Genomic DNA, 19136 nt, shown 5'->3' on the forward strand with positions numbered 1-19136 from the left:
ACCTATAGATAATAAAAAGGTTTATCGCTAATCTTTGAGACTTGAGAACAAACAATTTTCGTCTGAAACGAAACACTTTACCCCATATTTTTATTCTCAAGAAATTAAATTGTTAAGGTATATAGACTAAGAGTTAAGACAGTGATAGATGCATAATATACCTTATGAGGACAATTCTACTAATTAACAGTTTAATACTATAAAATTTTATCTTAAAGGATTTTTTTTCTTATTTGCCTTATTATCTATGTCAACATGCTGTTGTAATGGCTATAGATTTAGGTTGACCGAAAATATTATTTTTAGCGAATCATTCATTTAGAGTAACGTGTGTGGTAATAACCCAATTTATTAATATCACATACAGGTTAGTATTATTAAGTTTCAGAAAAGAAAACAATTACTACAAATTAACAATTCTCTCGTACAAGAATCATCGTGCAATATGACAAATTAATATTCAAAATAATGAGTAATGATAGTGTTTTTTTTTCTAAACCATAGAGTAGAGAAGAATCTCAAAGACTAGTTGTGTTGAGCAGCTCTCTGTAATCCTTACGAATTCCCCACAAAATCTCACTGCATTTTTTCATGCTTGGTCTCGAACCTCTATGAGGAGCTAGACACTGAAACGCCATCTCCAATACCTTCTCTAATGCTAAGTTGTTCGCTGGACTTTGTTCTAGCTTCGGGTCCAATACCGATATCGTATCTCCACTCGTGAACTTCTTGATCGCCTGATCAAATCACGACCATTAAACGAAATCAAAACACGAGTCACATAGTACTATATATACATAGTAGTTTAAGATAATGTTTAGCTTACCCATCTAATGGTGATGCGTTCTTTTTGTCCCCTGCTAAGCTCAATGGGACGTCGACCTGTGAGAATCTCGACGAGCAGGACACCAAAGGAGTAGACGTCGCTTTTCTCTGTGAGTTGATACGTGGTTAAGTACTCAGGGTCCAAGTAACCTGCGGTTCCTTTGACTTGTGTTGAGACATGTGTGGCTCCTGATTCGGTATCTGGAGCTAATCTTGCGAAACCGAAATCTGCAACCTTGGCTCTGAAATTCTCAGTGAGGAGAATGTTCGAAGATTTTATGTCTCTATGGATGATAGGTGGCTCTATATTATACATCAAGAAAACAAATGAGTCAAAGAACAAATACAACGTTACTGCCATGGAAGAAACTAAAGAAAGAAGGATTCACACGTACGTGTATACATGTGAAGATAGGTAATGGCATGAGCTACATCGGTTGCGATATCTAGCCGAGTGGCCATGTCGAGAACCTCCTTTCCTTCCTTGCCTACAAAGAGCCTTCTCCATTCAAAAACATTGCTCGATTTGCTTTGAAATATTATTAACGAAGAGAGAGAGTAGAAAGTACTCACAATCCAAGTGATCTCTGAGAGTTCCATTAGCTACATACTCAACAATGAGAATCTTCTCGTCATCGTGCACCACATATCCATAATATTTCACTAGACTCAAGTGTGTAACTTGAGCCAAGGTCTGAATCTCACTCTTAAACTCTGCACCCTGACGGTCGTCGTGCATACTCTGCATATATATATATACCCATCATTACATTGTCTTACAATTCAGTAACAATGGTGACCTGAGTTTTTGTAATTAGCTAGCAGAATAATTTAGAAAAAGACTTAAGAAGAGAGGATCAAAGACCTTTTTGGCCCGTTTGACAGCAAAGGTAGTGCCATCTCTAAGTTTGACCTTGTAAACAGTGCCAAAACCACCTTGGCCGATCCTGAAGGATGGGGAGAAGTTCTTGGTAGCGTCGTAGATTTCATGGAAAGTGAATCTTGGATGCTCTGTTTCGCTAGCATTCCCATTATTATGCCTCTGAGTACTTCCAGTTGAACTCCTTCTATTATGTTCTATACACAGAGACCAATAAATAATATCATCAACTATACGAGGAATACAGAAACTGAAAAGCTAGTAGAACCAAAACCCTTGGGACTTTGAATTCCAAGACTAGGATTCAAAAACATCCAAACCTGAAGAAAGAAAAAAAAAAAAAAAAAAAAAAAAAGAGGAATATAGATAGATACCGGAAGAAGAGGACTTAGAATCGTTGAAATCTTTGGAGGAAACGGAATCGGGAGGAGTGAAGCAGTTGATGAAGATGCCGGAGATCCAACTAGCGACAGAGCTAGTGGATTTGTCGGTAGGGGTAGGGAAGGAACGATCGGTGGTGATAGAACTCGTTATGCTGTAAGAAGAAGAAGCGGTTGGAGCAGGAGACGATCCGCCGGTGTAGCTATGTCTCCGACGTCTGGTCATCGGAAATTTCGTTAGTGAAACGTCGTAGCAATAGCAGACAAGGGAAGAGACTGACTTTTACAGTTTCAACTTGCAATACTTCTGCGTTGATTGTTTATTTTCATAAGACTCTTTTTTTTCCTCTTTGGGGTGTATTTATTGCCGCCAGCTCCAGCTATACAACTTGACGTTCTCTAATTAACGAGTAATTCAAACCCGGACAAGTTTAGATAATTAAGCGTATAATTATTATTCCCCTAATATTTTTCTATTACATAGTCTAATGACTTGTGTAATCATTTGTCTTATCTTAGAATTTGAAAACGGTTGGTTATATTTGATATAGAATAGTTCGTTATGTTATGACATAATACAATATTATTCGCTACATGATAATAGTATTTATAACATCAAGAAAATTTATAAGTATGTTTTTAAAAAAATATGAAATTGATTTGTCAACAAGAGATAATTACGGCAAAAAAAAAAAAGGAAACAATATAGAGGATAATAATTAGTAGCTCAATGCCAGACGTAATCTATCCGTATGATACTATCTGTTTAGTGGCCACCATATTAATAAATATGCCAGACCCTATCTGTTTAAATGCAATAATCGCAATCGCATTAAATTTTGTATTTTTCACAACATATCAACATATACATACCAATATAAGGGTATAGAAAAGTAAACTTAATTAAGATTTTTTCAAATTTAAGAAAATCAAAAAAAAAGTTTTAGATTGTTTCATTGGATATTCCCATCTGATTTTAGAATACGTTCTTTAAAAGCGGTAGGCTTAAATGAAATGGTAAATAAATATTAAGTAACTTTGATTTTAAGGTAATCAATCAATAATAGTAGTACTAGTATTAATATGGTTAGGATGGAAGATTCATAGCAGTTGAAGTAGGAATGATATTTGACCCCACTTTACCAATTCAATAAATAATAGTCTCTGACAGTGACAGAGGGCTTAACCTTCTTAATAATGGGCCATAGTCCAAAAATTTTGTAGCCCATGTTTCATAACATAAGCCCATCTCTATAACTGACGTCGTACCATACCATGTAGTATTTTTTAATGAGGGGGAAGAATAATGATTATTAAGGAAGAAGAGTCATTAATGATGATTAAAGTATAATTAAAGATGATGATGAGAGCCTAAGCGGCCTAGTAGGCTCCTCTCTCCTTCGCCACCATTTCACTTTTCATCACCGCCGGAGAAGGCACGCAGGTGGACAAAATCATAATCCCCGGCGTCTTCTCTCTCAGGTTATTTCGTTGTTTCTTTCCTCGGTTTACGATTCCGTCTCTTATATTTAGTTTTTTTTTTTCCCCCGGAATCTGTTTTTTCTGTCTTTTGTTTATAATAATTGTCTTTACGGCTTCTTCGATTTTAGGGTTCAGGAATCGTTTCGTTTGTGTTATTTTAGTTTTCAATTTCAATGTTTCTGCGTTGGGGATTTGGCTGAATCGACTTCATGTTGTTTATATATACGTTATCAATTTTGAAGATGATTGTGTTGTATTTTATTGATATTTGACGAAAATTGAAAAGTCATTACTCGGGTCACTGTTGTTGGTTGCAACTTTGATAAAATCACGTTCTTTGTAAGATTCAAGTTTTCAGCTATTTGGATGAACACTACACTAGACAAAGCATTCTGATACCTTTGTTGTGTTTCTTATGATACATCTTTCCTCTGGGATTTTGCTTACTAAACACTATAAATAATGACTTGACTTGTATTGGGGTTTGTTATTGTGTACTCTTTAGTTGTATCCATAAGAAGACGACTCATTCATTATGTTCTCTTTCCTGCAGGGCATCTGTAAAAATGCTTCAAGGACTACTACTCTTGTCTGCTTAAAAGTATTTTATTATAGTTGGTGAATATAATGGGAGGTTGCTGTTGTTCCTCCAGGAAGTCACATCTTGTTGGCACACCTGTTTACTATTACGTCAGTTTCTCCATCTTTGATCTGCCTTTGTCTTTTTGGTCAATTGTTTTTTTACTTAAAGCAAATTTTGGGATAAGAGCATATGACTTTTTGGTTATGCTTGAAAGGTTGATTGTAGATTACTAGAGGTTGTGTGGGGTTAAGCTGTTATTGTTGTTAAAAAATGTCTTCTGAACATATTGTAGGTAGACACAATGTTTCTATTTACTAAAGTTTGTTACGCAGTGTCCAGAATCTTTTGAAGAGGTTGGGCCTTCAGGAACCCGAGCTGCTGTGGGATCAGCACTCACTGCAGGCCTCTTGGTTGATATAGGTTTGGAGACATCTATACCTGACACCTTTTGTGCTCCTGCTCCTCTTCCATATGATTTGCTTTTGGGGAAACCACACTCCACAGATTCTGAATCTAGCAAAGGAAGGATTAGTGGAAGCAGTTTTGAAACGCTAGCAACATGTGATGATCTCGGTGGGTCAGACTGTAAAACTCAAGACACCTCAGACATTATTTCCCCGAGGAAATCAGATTTCTCTAATCAAAAAGGATGGAAGAAAATGGTGGATGAAGAGGAGGAGGAGGATTGTTGTCCCATTTGCTTTGAAGGTAAGAAATCAAGATCGTTGAATGAGGAATTTCATAACTGTTTGCTTTGATTAAAGCTAGCAAAATCCATTCATTATTCATGTGGTTTATCACATGCAGATTATGATGGTGAAAATCCAAGACTAACGACAAAGTGTGAGCATGATTTTCACCTCTCTTGTCTTCTGGAGTGGATTGAAAGAAGCGATTGTTGCCCTATCTGTGATAAGGTGTGTTTCCCGCTTTAATCAATTGATTCCAAAACTATTGTCATGAATCATGATGATACAATGAATTTCCACTTTACTTACCAATTCATTCGTATCCAATGTAATCAAAAGGAAACAGAGTTGGGAATTCGTAGTTAGATCATCTAACCATTGATGGTTTGCTGAAAGCTTTGCGTCGATAGGGGAAAAAAATGCACAATTGGCAGCAACATACTAACATTATGTTTTTTGTTCTCCAATTTAACACAGGAAGTTGTGTTTGATGATTGCTTGAACTAGCATATCACAATCCCCTTGGCTTGAAAGATTGAAGGTGTGCCGCTTTATTTGGTTAGTCTACTACATAAAATTTGTATACATCTCTTTTTGGTCCTTGCTGGCTCGTAATTGTTTTGTTGGGTGTGTCCACATTGTCTGCTGCTTCGTTAAATTTTTTGTCGAATTGGTTATGTTGCAATCATATGGATGGAATAGGCATACAATTTGTAAATATTACCTATCTTTTTTTGTTGGTGTGTGATAAAGAAGATACATAGGTCCAATTCGGCTGTTCGATTGTTTGCATCTCCATTAAAAATCAAGTTCACTCGTGTCTTGACTCTTGATCCATGATTCTATCTTGGCATGAAGCATGGTTTAGTAGTGTTCATTGCTTAAAAAGAAAAGAGAGAGATTCAAGTGATGCACATAGTCTAAAGAGAAAATTATGAATATTCCAAATAAAAAAGTGATCCACATGCGGCTAATAAGTCTTGTGTACGAACGATATTATTATTCTTTGGTAATAAATAGATTTGTGTCTGCTTGCATAAAATAATTAACTAGTACTAACCCGCGGAAAACCGCGGGCTGAACTTTTTTTAAATAAAAATTTGTAATAATTTATTTTATTATTACGTTATTTATAATAGTTTGTGATTAAAAATTTGGTTTGCTTATATTTTAATTTTTGTATTTTAAAAATGTTTATTGAAAAATGTTGTGAATAAAATTGTTTAAACTTTTGTCAACTAAACACAATCCTTACTAACATGTAAAAAATAACAACTAAATATAGCTAGTAAAAGTTATAAAAAGCTTCTTTGAAAACAAAATTCATTGTTTTTTCTGTAGCTTTTTTTTCTTGTCTGTAATAATTTTAACATGTGGTGAAATTTTTTTTTGATAAAATTTGTAGCTGTATACTTTATTCGATTTGGTTTTTAAAATGTTACCTATTAATTTTTTTTAAGTACGAATTATTTTTGATTCTAATAGATTTTTTTTTACTTTTCTACAATTTATTTTATTTGATTGTCCCAGATTTTCATTTTTACTTAATTTTATTTATTTAATTAATTAATTAATCTTAATTAAGTTTTTTTAATGGCAATTGAATGTAATTTTTACACATTTTAAGGTTAGTTTCATATTTGTACTTCCCAATTAATATAGTAGGATAAAATTTGTAGTTTTAGATTTTATTTAATTAGATTTTTAAAAGGGGCATTCTCAAAAATGCCCATTTTTCCATATCTCTTTTTAAAAATACCCTTTCATGTTGATCATTTTTAAAACTATCCATCTTTACATACAAAATGACCAAATTACCCTTTTTTGAGTGACAGCAAGAATGTACAGTCATCAAAATCGAAAATATTTTCCCGCCAAAAAAATTTCCTGCCAAAATCGAAAATTTTTCCCGAAAAAATTATTTTTTCCCGCTAAAAAAAAAAATTTCCCGCCAAAATCGAAAAATTTTCCGCCAAAAATATTGAAATTTATACCTTTTAAAAACCTTGTAAATGCTTTTAAAAAACTTTTAAAAGCGTTTGCAAGGTTTTTAAAAGGTTTTTAAACACATTGTAAACGCTTTTAAAAACCTTGTAAATGCTTTTAAAAAGTTTGTAAATGCTTTAAAAGGTTTTTAAACACCTTGTAAACGCTTTTAAAAACTTTTTAAAAGCATTTACAAGGTGTTTAAAAACCTTTTAAAACCCTTTTAAAAATCTTATAAAAACTTTTACAAGGTTTTTAAAAACATTGTAAAAGCGTTTAGAAGGTGTTTAAAAACCTTTTAAAAATCATTTTAAAAACCATTTGAAAACCTTTTAAAAACCTTTTAAAAATCTTGTAAAAACGTTTACAAGTTGTTTAAAAAACCTTTTAAAACTCTTTAAAAAATATTGTAAAAGCCTTTACAAGGTGTTTATAAGGGTTTTATAAGGTAGAAACCTTATAAAACCTTTTTAAAAACCTTGTAAATTTTTTTTGGCGGGAAAAATTATAGCGGGAAATTTTTTTTTTCGAAACTTTTTATCAAAATTTTTTTGACAAAAAAATTTTTGGCGGGAAAATATGTCGGAAAATTTTTGGCGGGAAAATTTTGTTTTTCTTTTTATTGAATAAAATAATTTTCATATAAGGGTAAAATGGTCATTAAAAATTAAAAGAGGGCATAAATAAAAATGACCAGAAAAGAGGGTATTTTTGAAAAGGAGTATATCAAAATGGGCATTTTTAACAAATTCTCTTTTTAAAATCTTAGCTGTTAAATTTTTTTTTAGTATAGATTAGTTTTGATTCTAATAGATTATTTTTTTTACTTTTCTACAATTTATTTTATTTAATATGTCCCCTGATTTTCGTTTTTTAATTAATTATATTTATTTAATTAATTTATTAGTTTTGATTAAATTTTTCTAATGGCAATTGAATGTAATTTTTTACACATTTAAGGTTAGTTTCATATTTGTACTTCCTAATTAATATAGTAGGATTAAGAAATAATTAAGACTTTGGGTTAGGAATCATTTAAGAAGAAGAGAGAAAAAGAGGTCATTGGCTTTGACTTATAAGCACCTATGTCTGCCACCTCCGTTTTCCATTCTTTATTTCGTCTTCTGCCCTTCCTTTTTTTCTTTCTTTTAATTCTATGTACATCAAATCATCATTCTCCGTCAGCGAAATAAAACATTTTAATTTTTTTTGTCGAACATGATATACATTGTCACCGATGAAAAGCAATAAAAAAGACTTCGTGTGTGATCATCACACTGTGATGGGACCTGACGGTGGCGTTGGTGGTCATAATAAGGAGGAGGGTAATATAGTAACTTTAGCGTAGGGACTATAGTTCCAAAACCTTTTATGAGAGAAAGAGTGAAGTTCTTTTTCACTTCTTTTGAAGATCGTGTGTCTCGTGAGAAGTTGCTTTTTTGGAGGTTTCCCATGTCTATCAGTATCATCACCACCATCGAGAAAATATCAACACCAACCAAACAATACAACATCTAAGAAACGAAGAAGAAGAAGACTCAATGCCATGTACTACATCATATCTTCCTCTTCTTCTTCTTCTGCTTCTCCTCATCTTCCTTGTTCCACCGTCTGAAACTGCTCAAAACAAAGTCATCATCAAAGGAAACCAAACGATTCTGAGTTTCAAATCTATCTTCCGGCTTGGTTTCTTCAGCAACAATGGTTCCTCCAATTGGTATTTGGGTATCTCCTATGCTTCTCTCCCTACTCCTACCCACGTTTGGGTCGCCAATCGAATCCGACCCGTTTCCGATCCCGTCTCCTCCACGCTCGAGCTCACCTCCACCGGTCACCTAATCGTCAGAGACTCCGTCTACGGCGTCGTTTGGCAGACTGATAACAATGAACCCGGTACCCATTTCCGGTTCTCTGAAACCGGTAATCTGATTTTGATCAAAGACGACGGTTCTCCGGTTTGGCAAAGCTTCGACAATCCCACCGACACGTGGCTTCCGGGTATGAATGTCACCGGCCGTACCACTATGACTTCGTGGCGGACGCTGTTCGATCCTTCCCCTGGTTTTTACTCTCTCAGGCTGAGTCCAAGCTTCAACGAGTTCCAGCTTGTTTACAAAGGAACCACCCCTTACTGGTCCACCGGTAACTGGACCGGAGAAGCCTTCGTCGGCGTACCGGAGATGACTGTTCCCTACATCTACAGGTTCCATTTCGTTAACCCTTACACTCCCTCCGCCTTCTTTTGGTACATCGTCGCACCGTCGAAGGCCAACTCCGAGCCGATGCTAACGCGGTTCATGGTCGACGCCAACGGCCTGCTGAGACAGTACACTTGGGAGCCGCAGACGCAGAGCTGGAACATGTTCTGGGTTCAGCCGGATACTCCCTGCTCCGTTTACAGTCTCTGTGGTCAGTTAGGGTTCTGCAGCGGCGAATCGCTCAAGCCATGTGCCTGTTTACGCGGTTTCCGGCCTAGGAACGACGCTGCGTGGAGATCTGATGATTTCAGCGACGGATGCCGCCGTGATAACGGGGATTCCGGCGAAAAGAGTGATGATACTTTTGAGGCGGTTGGTGATCTACGTTACGACGGCGATATAAAGATGTCGAGGTTGCAGGTAAGCAAGAGCTCTTGCGGCAAAACCTGCTTAGGGAACTCTTCTTGTGTTGGTTTTTATCATAATGATAAATCGAATCTCTGCAAAATGTTACTTGAACCGCCGGTTAATTTGAAGAATTCGAGCTCATTGACCGGAGTTAATGGTGATCTATTGTATATCAGAGCTCCAAGGAAAGGGAGTTCCAAGGGAGACATCTCTAAGACCATAATTATATTGTGCAGCGTTGTCGGGTCAATCTCTGTTCTTGGGTTTACTCTGTTAGTGTCATTGATTCTGTTGAAGAGGAATCGAAAGAAGAAGAAGACGAGGAAGGAAGACGAAGATGGGTTTGCTGTGTTGAACTTAAAGGTCTTCTCTTTCAAGGAGCTTCACGTAGCTACCAGTGGGTTCTCGGAGAAGGTTGGACATGGCGGTTTTGGAGCGGTTTTCAAAGGAAGTTTACCTGGTGCTTCCACCTTTGTGGCCGTGAAACGCTTAGAAAGACCTGGAAGTGGCGAGAGCGAGTTCAGGGCTGAGGTATGCACCATTGGCAATATCCAACATGTCAATCTCGTTAGGCTTCGAGGTTTCTGTTCAGAGAATCTTCACAGACTTCTCGTCTACGATTACATGCCACAAGGTTCCTTGAGCTCTTATTTGTCTAAAACAAGCCCCATGCTGTTAAGCTGGGAAACCCGTTTCAGGATCGCTCTAGGTACTGCCAAAGGGATCGCTTACCTGCATGAAGGATGCAGGGACTGTATTATTCACTGTGATATCAAGCCGGAGAACATTCTTTTGGACTGCGATTACAACGCTAAAGTGTCTGATTTTGGCTTGGCTAAACTTCTTGGCCGTGACTTCAGCCGAGTTCTAGCCACAATGAGAGGGACATGGGGCTATGTGGCTCCTGAGTGGATATCAGGTTTGCCCATCACGACAAAAGCCGATGTGTATAGCTTCGGAATGACATTGCTCGAGCTGATTGGTGGTCGAAGAAATGTCATTGTCAATAGCGATACAGTGGGAGAGAAAGAGACCGAACCTGAAAAATGGTATAGATAATAGACAATGATGTTACATTGAGTCAATTGTGAAAGAACAGAGCATTGAATCAATGTTTGTTTCTTTTTTTTAGGTTCTTTCCGCCATGGGCAGCGCGTGAAATCATACAAGGAAATGTGGACTCTGTGGTCGACTCTAGACTCAACGGAGAATATAACACGGAAGAGGTGACGAGGATGGCAACGGTGGCAGTTTGGTGCATACAAGACAATGAAGAGATAAGGCCAGCGATGGGAACGGTAGTGAAGATGCTTGAAGGAGTTGTGGAAGTGACGGTTCCTCCACCACCTAAATTGATACAAGCTCTTGTCTCCGGGGATTCATATCGAGGAGTGAGCGGCACAAGCTGTAGCGAAGGCCATGGATGTTCGGATCTCAATACTGGATTGTCTAGCCCTGGCTCACGGTCGTCTTTTGGTAAACCTTCTTCTCCTTGATCAATTTTAAGATGGTTTGGTAAAAGCCGGTCTTACATGTTTTAAGCTTTTTTTTTGGCTCTCTAAGAGGGTTGTAAGGAATTGAAGCTGTATGTATGTGTCAATTTCCCATTAAAAAAGGGATGAGCGTTAGTCAAAGCATACATGAGTCACATGATTAAACTCACTCATTCATTACTAATCGTATTTTCATATATATCATTAGTAAGTCATTACTCCTTTCATATTAGCAAAGTTCAGTGAATCCAGTCATGAATTATTTGTCAAAACGGACCCATTAGTTAACAGCTACTGCTTGACTTAATCGACCGTTAACAGTTAAAGTTAAAACCATGGATTATATCTGTATCTAATGGCATATATGTCAAATGTTATAGAATGTATTCGATGAGAATCATTACGTATGATTTGAATCAAATCAATAAACTCGTGTGGGTAGCTTTTAACTATATTAACGGTCACAATAAAACTCAAAATCTTTTTAACTTTTTTAATGGAATGCTAGATTCTCTCTTCTGCTTCTCTCCATGGCTAACCTAAATCATAGGCAAACCAGATAAAAAAAATCAGAAGAACAAACATAAAAAATAGAATCTTCTTTGTTTTCAATCTTTGTGTCTCTAAACCTCTACCCCACGTAGAGAAAATTAGAAAAAAAAGATAGCTACAAGCAGAGAAAATGGACATCCCGGTTAAAGAGGAGAGAAGATCCTCATCCTCTGCCGGACCATTACAAGAAACCGTCTCCTTACCAGCTGATGACGCCGTCGAGAGCGGTCCTTCCTCTCCGCTTCTCGTCAAAGTCTCTGTCTTTGAAACAGAGCAGCATGAGACGACGAAGCTTCTTCACGCTCCCTCAACTCTGGTCGGAGAAACCACCGGTGCAGACGCTGATTTCCCTCCCATACAAAGCTGGCGAGATGCTAAACTCGTCTGTTTGGTCGAAACGTCCAAGCTTTGGGAAATCGCTGCACCTATAGCTTTCAACATTCTTTGCAATTACGGTGTTAACTCCTTCACAAGCATCTTCGACGGCCATATCGGCGATCTTGAGCTCTCCGCTGTCGCCATCTCTCTCTCCGTCGTCTCCAATTTCTCCTTCGGTTTCTTGGTGATTCTTTAAAACATTTCCTCTGCTTTTCTTTTTTTTGTTTGCGTTTTCTTTAACTTTTGATGAAAACAAAAACAATTTCAGCTAGGTATGGCGAGTGCGTTGGAAACGCTATGTGGGCAAGCGTTTGGAGCGGGACAAATGGACATGTTAGGCGTTTACATGCAGCGTTCATGGCTTATCCTCCTAGGCACTTCTGTCTGCTTGCTTCCACTCTACATCTACGCAACTCCTCTTCTCGTTTTACTCGGCCAAGAACCTGAAATCGCAGAGATCTCAGGCAAATTCACTACACAAATCATCCCTCAAATGTTTGCCCTCGCCATTAATTTCCCGACTCAGAAGTTTCTCCAGTCACAGAGCAAAGTAGGGATCATGGCTTGGATCGGTTTCTTTGCTTTGACCCTTCACATTTTCATCCTCTACCTTTTTATAAACGTTTTCAAGTGGGGGCTAAACGGTGCAGCGGCTGCTTTCGATGTCTCTGCCTGGGGAATAGCGATCGCGCAGGTTGTTTATGTTGTCGGGTGGTGTAAAGACTGTTGGCAAGGGCTGTCTTGGTTAGCGTTTAAAGACATTTGGCCCTTCTTGAAACTGTCGTTTGCGTCTGCGGTTATGCTTTGTCTTGAGATCTGGTACTTCATGACGATCATTGTCTTAACCGGACATCTTGAAGACCCTGTCATAGCCGTTGGATCTCTCTCAATCTGGTTAACCGTTAGATCCCTTCGAAGATTTACATTTTTGTTTCTGATATCTGATGATGACACTTTTCTTTCTTTCTTCTCTCAGTATGAACATTAATGGATGGGAAGGAATGCTGTTCATAGGAATCAATGCAGCTATAAGGTATAACCGTAAAAGCCACAAAGCAATCTTTGTTCTTCTAAGAGCAGCGAAATATATATATATAAGCGATATGTTTGTTGTGCAGTGTGAGGGTGTCGAATGAGCTAGGATCGGGACATCCAAGAGCAGCGAAATACTCGGTGATGGTAACAGTGATGGAGTCTCTCATCATTGGGGTAGCTTGTGCGATTGTAATTCTCATAACAAAAGATGAGTTTGCAGTGATATTTACGGAGAGCGAAGAGATGAGAAAGGCGGTAGCTGATCTTGCGTACCTACTCGGAATAACGATGATTCTCAACAGTTTACAACCGGTTATATCAGGTAAAGCAAGAATAGTTATATATGTCAAGTAGTAAAGAAAAAAACATGAACGTTGGTGACTAATGAAGAATGTTCGGTGGATATATATATATATATATGGAGCAGGTGTAGCAGTGGGAGGAGGATGGCAAGCACCGGTGGCATATATAAACTTGTTTTGTTACTACGCATTTGGTTTACCTCTAGGGTTTTTGCTAGGTTATAAAACAAGTCTTGGCGTGCAGGTAAAGCATACACAGTCCGGTCTATATTTGGTTTGATATTGGGTATTGGAAACTTGGGTTAAATGTATTATGATCATCAGGGGATATGGATAGGTATGATATGTGGGACAAGTCTTCAGACTCTGATCCTTTTGTACATGATATACATAACCAATTGGAACAAAGAGGTACGCACCTTAAGTTTCATTTCTTTTTGGTTCTTCATAATCACTGCGACAAAGGAAGTGAATTGTTGTTCACTATATCTTATATTGTCTTTCAGGTGGAACAAGCTTCGGAGAGAATGAAACAATGGGGAACTGGATATGAGGAATTAGAAAAAATAGCAAATTAATTTTATTTTGGGGGAAAAATTTGTATATAAAATATACTTGCAAATATACTTTTAATTGTATATATCAATCTATTAGACACCAAACTTGTATAAATTAAATTGAATTTCTCATACATTTGTAACTTTACTGTTATCAAATGATTTTAAATTTCACTTAATTCAGGAATTAGTCAATCAATTTTTTTTTTTTTTCGTTCTTTTCATAATCCTATCCAAATCCTTTACTAGTTGAAAAAAAAAAAGTCAAAATCCTATCCAAATCCAATATTAACCTACCAAGGGCAGGTAAAAGTGCAAAGGAATGAAACCGGTTAACCCCATTTTCCGGTTTCGTCTTTGCTTCTCAGAGAATTATATTCTTATTATTAAAAAAAAAAAAAAAAAAAAAAGGAGAATAGAGCAGAGAAATCGAGGCGATTAATTTTGGTAGCAAATCAATCTCAGTCGTCGTCTCATCACAATCATCTTCTTCTTCTTCTTATTTTCTTCGTCGGCAACGTTCTTTTGTCTTCTCGTGCTGCTCCATAATAATTTGATCTTATCGCTACACGCAGATCTCATCTCCTATTAACTCTGAGTGAGTAGTAACCTCCCTCCGTCTCTTCCGTCAACGATCGTTCCCTTTCTTCTGTACTTTTTGATCCATCGATCTTTGTTATATTATTATTCTCATTTTAGTCTCTGTTTCGATTAGGTTTTAGTGTTTTAGGAGAGTAGTTTTGGTTTCTTGGAATATAATATGTGTTGCCTTTGATTCCCGATGGTTTGATCATCTTCGTTTTAACTCCTCCTCCTCTGTAATTATTATGTGTACAATAATTTAGTACTATCTTGATTGTTTCACAATCAATTAAAGTTGATTTGATGAAATATGTTTTGATCTTCTATGTTTCTAGAAATTTTAGAAACATATAGTATGCTTTTTTTTGTTGTAATTGGATCTGACACTTAGTAGTTTTATTGTTTATAATCACAGATCATTTGACCAAAATGGCTGACAAAGATGATGCATCTACGCGTGCTAATAATGATTGGGAAGTTGTTTCCCTTACTGCTTCTGCTTACGCTGCTTCTCCTGGTCCCAAACCACTCGACCTGAAACATGAGGATGATGTCAACAAGGATGCACTTACTCCTCCTCCTCTTCACGAATCAGCTCAGACTTCTCATCCTTTGTACATGTCTCGCCACTTTGTTTTCCCTCCTACTCCTACTTCTTCTGTTGATGATGTGCTTCAGACGGATACTACTACTAGTGACCTGCTTACCGAAGGTCCTAGTAAGAAGTTGGATTTTGGATTCTCTGTGGAGCAAGAAACCGGGTCTGCTCTCAAGAAAGATGGTGGGGATTTGAGTCTCAAGGGCTTGGATTTATCTGATAATGATTTTGCAGGACTTGACTTTTCCGAGGATAAAGGAGGCAAAACCCATGACAACAACAACATTTACAAGACAGCCATGACTTCTCTCGACGATGAAAGAGCTATCTCTGGTTTTGAACAACAGAGTGAACCTGTTCAAGAACCGACTGAGCCATCCGCCTCCGCCTCCTCTCCATCTGATGATGTTTCATCATCCGATCTTAATCCTACTACTAAAGATGACAAGAATGATGATGATGTCCCACCTTGCCAAGCCTGGTGGAAAAGAAGCGCTGCGTCTCTGATTGCGCAAGCTAAAGAAACCAACACTGTTTGGTCCATCTTCATTGCTGCAGCTGTCATGGGAGTTGTGATTCTTGGCCAACATTGGCAACAAGAGAGGTGGCAGATTTTGCAGCTCAAGTGGGAATCTACCATTGGAAACGAGGTACGTTTATGATGATTACTAATTACACTCTCTTGATTGAAATTGTCCTCAACTGATGATGATTAACACTTAATTTTTGTTTATGCAGAAAGCTGGAAGATTGATGGGGCCGATCTCTCGACTGAAACAAGCATTTGTCGGAGGAGGACAGCGAAGGGATTCATTCATCCGAGCCAGCTCCCATAACGACAGTTAAAACAAAGACGAGATAAGGTGATTAGCTTTGATAATGTTTGGGGGTGGAAAAAACATTATGTAATGATAAAGATCTGGATGTTGTTTAGTGCTGTGCCGTCTAAGGCTTGACGAGTATGGTTGTGTACATATATGCTTTATTTCTTTGGTGTGGTGAAAAAAAAAAAAAAAAAAACTCATTTGGTGATTTAGGGATTACAATGCCGATCATAATTTCTCTGTTTATATCAATGTCGTCTATTCAGTGTCTCAATAGTATATATTATTGGTAAAACATTTGTATTTCAGTAATAATGCCAATCAAATTTTAACTTGAAATACAACAACATTGAAGGGTATTATCTACACTAGGATTAGGAATACACAAAGTTTTACTAGGCTGGCCTTCACAAGTTGCGATACAATCACTCCTCCTATGGCATGGTCCTTTGAATTCACAGTCTAGAAATTGATCAATGTGATCATCCATCATTCCTGATCATATTTTACCACAAAACTTTCACCATCCTCTCATAATTATATTTTCAGTAATGTATTAGAATTATAATATGAATCCATTGTGATGGGTATAATGTTGTTAGTTTATATAAACTACAAAACTAAGATAAAGAAGAGATCTTACGAGTGGATTGTGCACTGTTAGCAAGGAGTACTGAAACAATGATCATGAAAACAACAAAGTGAAGCTGTGAGTTTTGCGACGCCATTTTCAATGTGTAAGATATTTTTTTTTTTTCCCACAACCTCTGTGAAAGAACAACTAAACAACACGGTAAAGCTACTTATTTTTATACCCAAATTAGTCAAAAATCATTTATGATTGATTGATTTTGTTCTTTATCAAGTCCTTTATTTTTTCTTCTTTTTAAGAAAACAATCATAGAAATACATTGAATATGCCATATATATATCTGATACTAGGATTAAACTTCTAAATTTCTACATGATCTATTCAACAGTCAAAACTTCTATAAAATTAACCTTAAATATTCAAAGTTCAAATTGATGAATCAGAGTTCAGATTCCATCTTTCCATACCTCTCTCTCTCTCTCTCTCTCTCTCTCTCTCTCTCTCTCTCTCTCTGATTAACTTGAGTCCTCCTTTGGTGTGTCCGGATAGATTTTACATATCTTCAATTTTCATCTCCGCTAGGACCGCTTTTGTGCACTATCCACCAATTTAAGTCTCATGTGTGTCACCAAAACTAAGTCAACTACGAATATTTAATGTTTTTGCAAAAGTAGGTTGGCCTAAGCAATTAACACCGGAAAATTAAATACACAATCATAATTCATCATTTGTACTATATGATTTTTTAATAATATACTTTTTCTTTTTGTCTGCTTTTCTATATTCCGCCTCATTTTTAGTTGTTTTTATATGGAGTAATATATAATATATAAATCGAGAATCCCCAACCAATACTCAAATCAAAGAAAATATCACTAGATATTGAGATTTAGGGGGTGTATTCAAATTGATATTTTAATTGATTTGTGTGAAATTTACAAATTCTATGTTATTCAATCATGGATTTTAAAAAGTCTATTAAAATCTACTGTTATTGAACTGATGATTTAAAAATCTACTTTAAAATCTATTAAAATCTCTTGTTATTGAACTGATGATTTAAAAATCTACTTTAAAATCCACTTTAAAATCCACTGTTATTCAAAATAGTTTTGTGGATTAGGATTTTAATAATTTTTAGGATTCTGGAGGATTCTAGAGGATTTGTTTAGTTAAAAATACAGAAATCTAAATCTCATGGTTTTAGGTGGGATTTGAAAGAATTTTACAGAAAATCATATGAACTTCCCTAAAATCTATCAAAATTCTAAATTTACTAAATCCCATCAAATTCTCTAAAATCATGGTTTGAATACGCCCCCCTTAGTAACAGTAACACCTTTATGACTTTACATCGGTGATTCTTAATTACCATTTTAAATATTTATAACGATCAACCACAATTTAACTCAATTGAAAAACTTGGACCATGCATGAAGCATGATCTTCAGTGTTCATGTTAGTTGTTTCACTTATAAAGGATAAAAAGAAAAAAAGAAAAAGTCAACAGTGAGTTTATGTCTACGGAGGTTTGGCAAGTCATCTACAAGCTATGAGGCTATGAGCTATCTGACATCTACAGTTATGTGTTCCATTTGTTACATTTTAAACATGTTTTTTCTTCTTTTTCTTTTCTTTTGCAAATTATGAGTCAGTGTATGTATATATAAACATTTTTTGGGTTTGAATATAAATGCAGTTATAATGACCTACGAAACATACATTTACTAGAAAGTTAGAAACTACGAAAGCCAAAATAGTTATAGTATCTTATAAGCATTTGCCATACATTTTTACTGCGATGGTTAAATCTTTGAAGAGTTCTCGACATTAACTTGCATTCATATGTAATTTCTTGCTATATATATATATATATGCAGTTTAGAAGTCTGTAAAATATGTCATCTTGGACTTTTTCTCCATTGGAAAGAGAGATACAATGCACATGGAAACTAGCTAACAAACTCAATACTACATAACTGAACAATACTTGGGTTCACCCCTAGAGGTGAACCTCTCCACTCACCCCTTTATAAAATAAGAAAATAAAATCTGTATATATTATTATAAAATTAAAAATCTTAAACCGCTCTTTAATAAACCCAAACCGACATATATAAAATCTAAACCCTAACCATCTCATTTGTGAACCCAAACCGATATATAATTTCGTTCTACTTGTAAAATCTAAACTCTAACCATCTCATTTGTGAACCCAAACCGACATATAATTTCGTTTGAATTGTGAAATCTAAACCCTAACATCTCATTTGTGAACCCAAACCGACATATAATTTTGTTCTACTTGTAAAATGTAAACCCTAACCATCTCATTTGTAAACCCAAACCGACATATAAGTTCGTTTGAATTGTGAAATCTAAACCCTAACATCTCATTTGTGAACCCAAACCGACATATAATTTTGTTCTACTTGTAAAATCTAAACCCTAACCATCTCATTTGTGAACCCAAACCGACATATAATTTCGTTATAATTGTAAAATCTAAACCCTAACCAGCTCATTTGTAAATCCAAACCGACATATAATTACGTTTGAATTGTAAAATCTAAACTCTAACCACTTCATTTGTAAACCCAAACCGATAAATAATTTTATTCTAATTTTAAAAATCTAAACCAAGCCAATATTTATCTTTCCTTAATTAAAAGTATGCAGAATTTGTTTCCTTATTTAGTTTGCTTTTTAATTTAGTTTTGATTTATTTTTTAAATAAAATATTAGATGGAAGATTCTGATTGGCTGAGAGAAGAGGGGGTGAATGGAGAAAT

The 19136-nt window shown here is 36.1% G+C and overlaps 5 protein-coding genes and 1 long non-coding RNA gene across 7 annotated transcripts; 4 read left to right on the top strand and 2 right to left on the bottom strand.

Moving 5' to 3' along the window:
* Positions 1–331: 331 nt before the first annotated feature.
* LOC104711788 (calmodulin-binding receptor-like cytoplasmic kinase 2) lies at positions 332–2667 on the bottom strand. The gene is made up of 6 exons (XM_010428554.3): positions 2080–2667; positions 1691–1902; positions 1399–1567; positions 1221–1313; positions 827–1128; positions 332–737 (listed from the first exon to the last, which is right to left on the bottom strand). Exons 1-6 carry the CDS (start codon positions 2309–2311, stop codon positions 519–521), a joined length of 1227 nt encoding a protein of 408 aa, XP_010426856.2. The 5' UTR covers positions 2312–2667; the 3' UTR covers positions 332–518.
* A 687-nt stretch (positions 2668–3354) lies between these two features.
* LOC104711830 (putative E3 ubiquitin-protein ligase RHB1A) lies at positions 3355–5609 on the top strand. Its single transcript, XM_010428601.3, has 5 exons — positions 3355–3567; positions 4121–4257; positions 4483–4858; positions 4958–5067; positions 5317–5609. Exons 2-5 carry the CDS (start codon positions 4195–4197, stop codon positions 5344–5346), a joined length of 579 nt encoding a protein of 192 aa, XP_010426903.1. The 5' UTR covers positions 3355–3567; positions 4121–4194; the 3' UTR covers positions 5347–5609.
* A 1896-nt stretch (positions 5610–7505) lies between these two features.
* Positions 7506–11065, top strand: LOC104711839 (G-type lectin S-receptor-like serine/threonine-protein kinase SD2-2). The gene is made up of 2 exons (XM_010428609.3): positions 7506–10480; positions 10564–11065. Exons 1-2 carry the CDS (start codon positions 8367–8369, stop codon positions 10925–10927), a joined length of 2478 nt encoding a protein of 825 aa, XP_010426911.2. The 5' UTR covers positions 7506–8366; the 3' UTR covers positions 10928–11065.
* Positions 11066–11316: 251 nt separating this feature from the next.
* Positions 11317–13927, top strand: LOC104711847 (protein DETOXIFICATION 34-like). Its single transcript, XM_010428619.3, has 7 exons — positions 11317–12038; positions 12123–12748; positions 12831–12887; positions 12973–13211; positions 13317–13435; positions 13516–13602; positions 13698–13927. The coding sequence occupies exons 1-7, from the start codon at positions 11607–11609 to the stop codon at positions 13767–13769; spliced, it is 1632 nt and encodes a 543-aa protein (XP_010426921.2). The 5' UTR covers positions 11317–11606; the 3' UTR covers positions 13770–13927.
* Positions 13928–14062: 135 nt separating this feature from the next.
* LOC104711860 (ATG8-interacting protein 2) lies at positions 14063–15996 on the top strand. Of its 2 annotated transcripts, none has more exons than XM_010428634.3 (3): positions 14063–14346; positions 14746–15578; positions 15667–15996. In XM_010428634.3, the coding sequence occupies exons 2-3, from the start codon at positions 14760–14762 to the stop codon at positions 15772–15774; spliced, it is 927 nt and encodes a 308-aa protein (XP_010426936.1). In that variant the 5' UTR covers positions 14063–14346; positions 14746–14759; the 3' UTR covers positions 15775–15996. The 2 variants fall into 2 exon arrangements, with proteins under 2 accessions (XP_010426936.1, XP_010426944.1); XM_010428642.3 differs by having other exon boundaries at positions 14078–14346; positions 14725–15578.
* A 22-nt stretch (positions 15997–16018) lies between these two features.
* Positions 16019–16554, bottom strand: LOC104711882 (uncharacterized). The gene is made up of 2 exons (XR_755399.2): positions 16396–16554; positions 16019–16247 (listed from the first exon to the last, which is right to left on the bottom strand). It is a non-coding gene; the product is annotated as an uncharacterized LOC104711882 (long non-coding RNA).
* Between the last annotated feature and the right edge of the window lie 2582 nt (positions 16555–19136).

This window comes from Camelina sativa, chromosome 2 (assembly GCF_030686135.1).
Source record: "Camelina sativa cultivar CO46 ecotype springtype chromosome 2, ASM3068613v1".
Classification (NCBI taxonomy): domain Eukaryota; kingdom Viridiplantae; phylum Streptophyta; class Magnoliopsida; order Brassicales; family Brassicaceae; genus Camelina; species Camelina sativa.

What these genes read in the sequence shown, in the direction of transcription:
- LOC104711839 (XM_010428609.3), top strand. Translation starts at nt 8,367, where the DNA reads ATGCCATGTACTACATCATATCTTCCTCTTCTTCTTCTTCTGCTTCTC. An exon ending in GAGACCGAACCTGAAAAATG is followed by an intron (nt 10,481 to 10,563) that starts GTATAGATAATA and finishes TCTTTTTTTTAG; the next exon opens with GTTCTTTCCGCCATGGGCAG.
- LOC104711830 (XM_010428601.3), top strand. Translation starts at nt 4,195, where the DNA reads ATGGGAGGTTGCTGTTGTTCCTCCAGGAAGTCACATCTTGTTGGCACA. An exon ending in GCACACCTGTTTACTATTAC is followed by an intron (nt 4,258 to 4,482) that starts GTCAGTTTCTCC and finishes TTTGTTACGCAG; the next exon opens with TGTCCAGAATCTTTTGAAGA. An exon ending in TTGTCCCATTTGCTTTGAAG is followed by an intron (nt 4,859 to 4,957) that starts GTAAGAAATCAA and finishes TATCACATGCAG; the next exon opens with ATTATGATGGTGAAAATCCA.
- LOC104711788 (XM_010428554.3), bottom strand. Translation starts at nt 2,311, where the DNA reads ATGACCAGACGTCGGAGACATAGCTACACCGGCGGATCGTCTCCTGCT. An exon ending in TTCTAAGTCCTCTTCTTCCG is followed by an intron (nt 1,903 to 2,079) that starts GTATCTATCTAT and finishes CTCTGTGTATAG; the next exon opens with AACATAATAGAAGGAGTTCA. An exon ending in TCTCAGAGATCACTTGGATT is followed by an intron (nt 1,314 to 1,398) that starts GTGAGTACTTTC and finishes GGCTCTTTGTAG; the next exon opens with GCAAGGAAGGAAAGGAGGTT.
- LOC104711847 (XM_010428619.3), top strand. Translation starts at nt 11,607, where the DNA reads ATGGACATCCCGGTTAAAGAGGAGAGAAGATCCTCATCCTCTGCCGGA. An exon ending in ATTTCTCCTTCGGTTTCTTG is followed by an intron (nt 12,039 to 12,122) that starts GTGATTCTTTAA and finishes AAACAATTTCAG; the next exon opens with CTAGGTATGGCGAGTGCGTT. An exon ending in GGAATCAATGCAGCTATAAG is followed by an intron (nt 12,888 to 12,972) that starts GTATAACCGTAA and finishes TTTGTTGTGCAG; the next exon opens with TGTGAGGGTGTCGAATGAGC.
- LOC104711860 (XM_010428634.3), top strand. Translation starts at nt 14,760, where the DNA reads ATGGCTGACAAAGATGATGCATCTACGCGTGCTAATAATGATTGGGAA. An exon ending in AATCTACCATTGGAAACGAG is followed by an intron (nt 15,579 to 15,666) that starts GTACGTTTATGA and finishes TTGTTTATGCAG; the next exon opens with AAAGCTGGAAGATTGATGGG.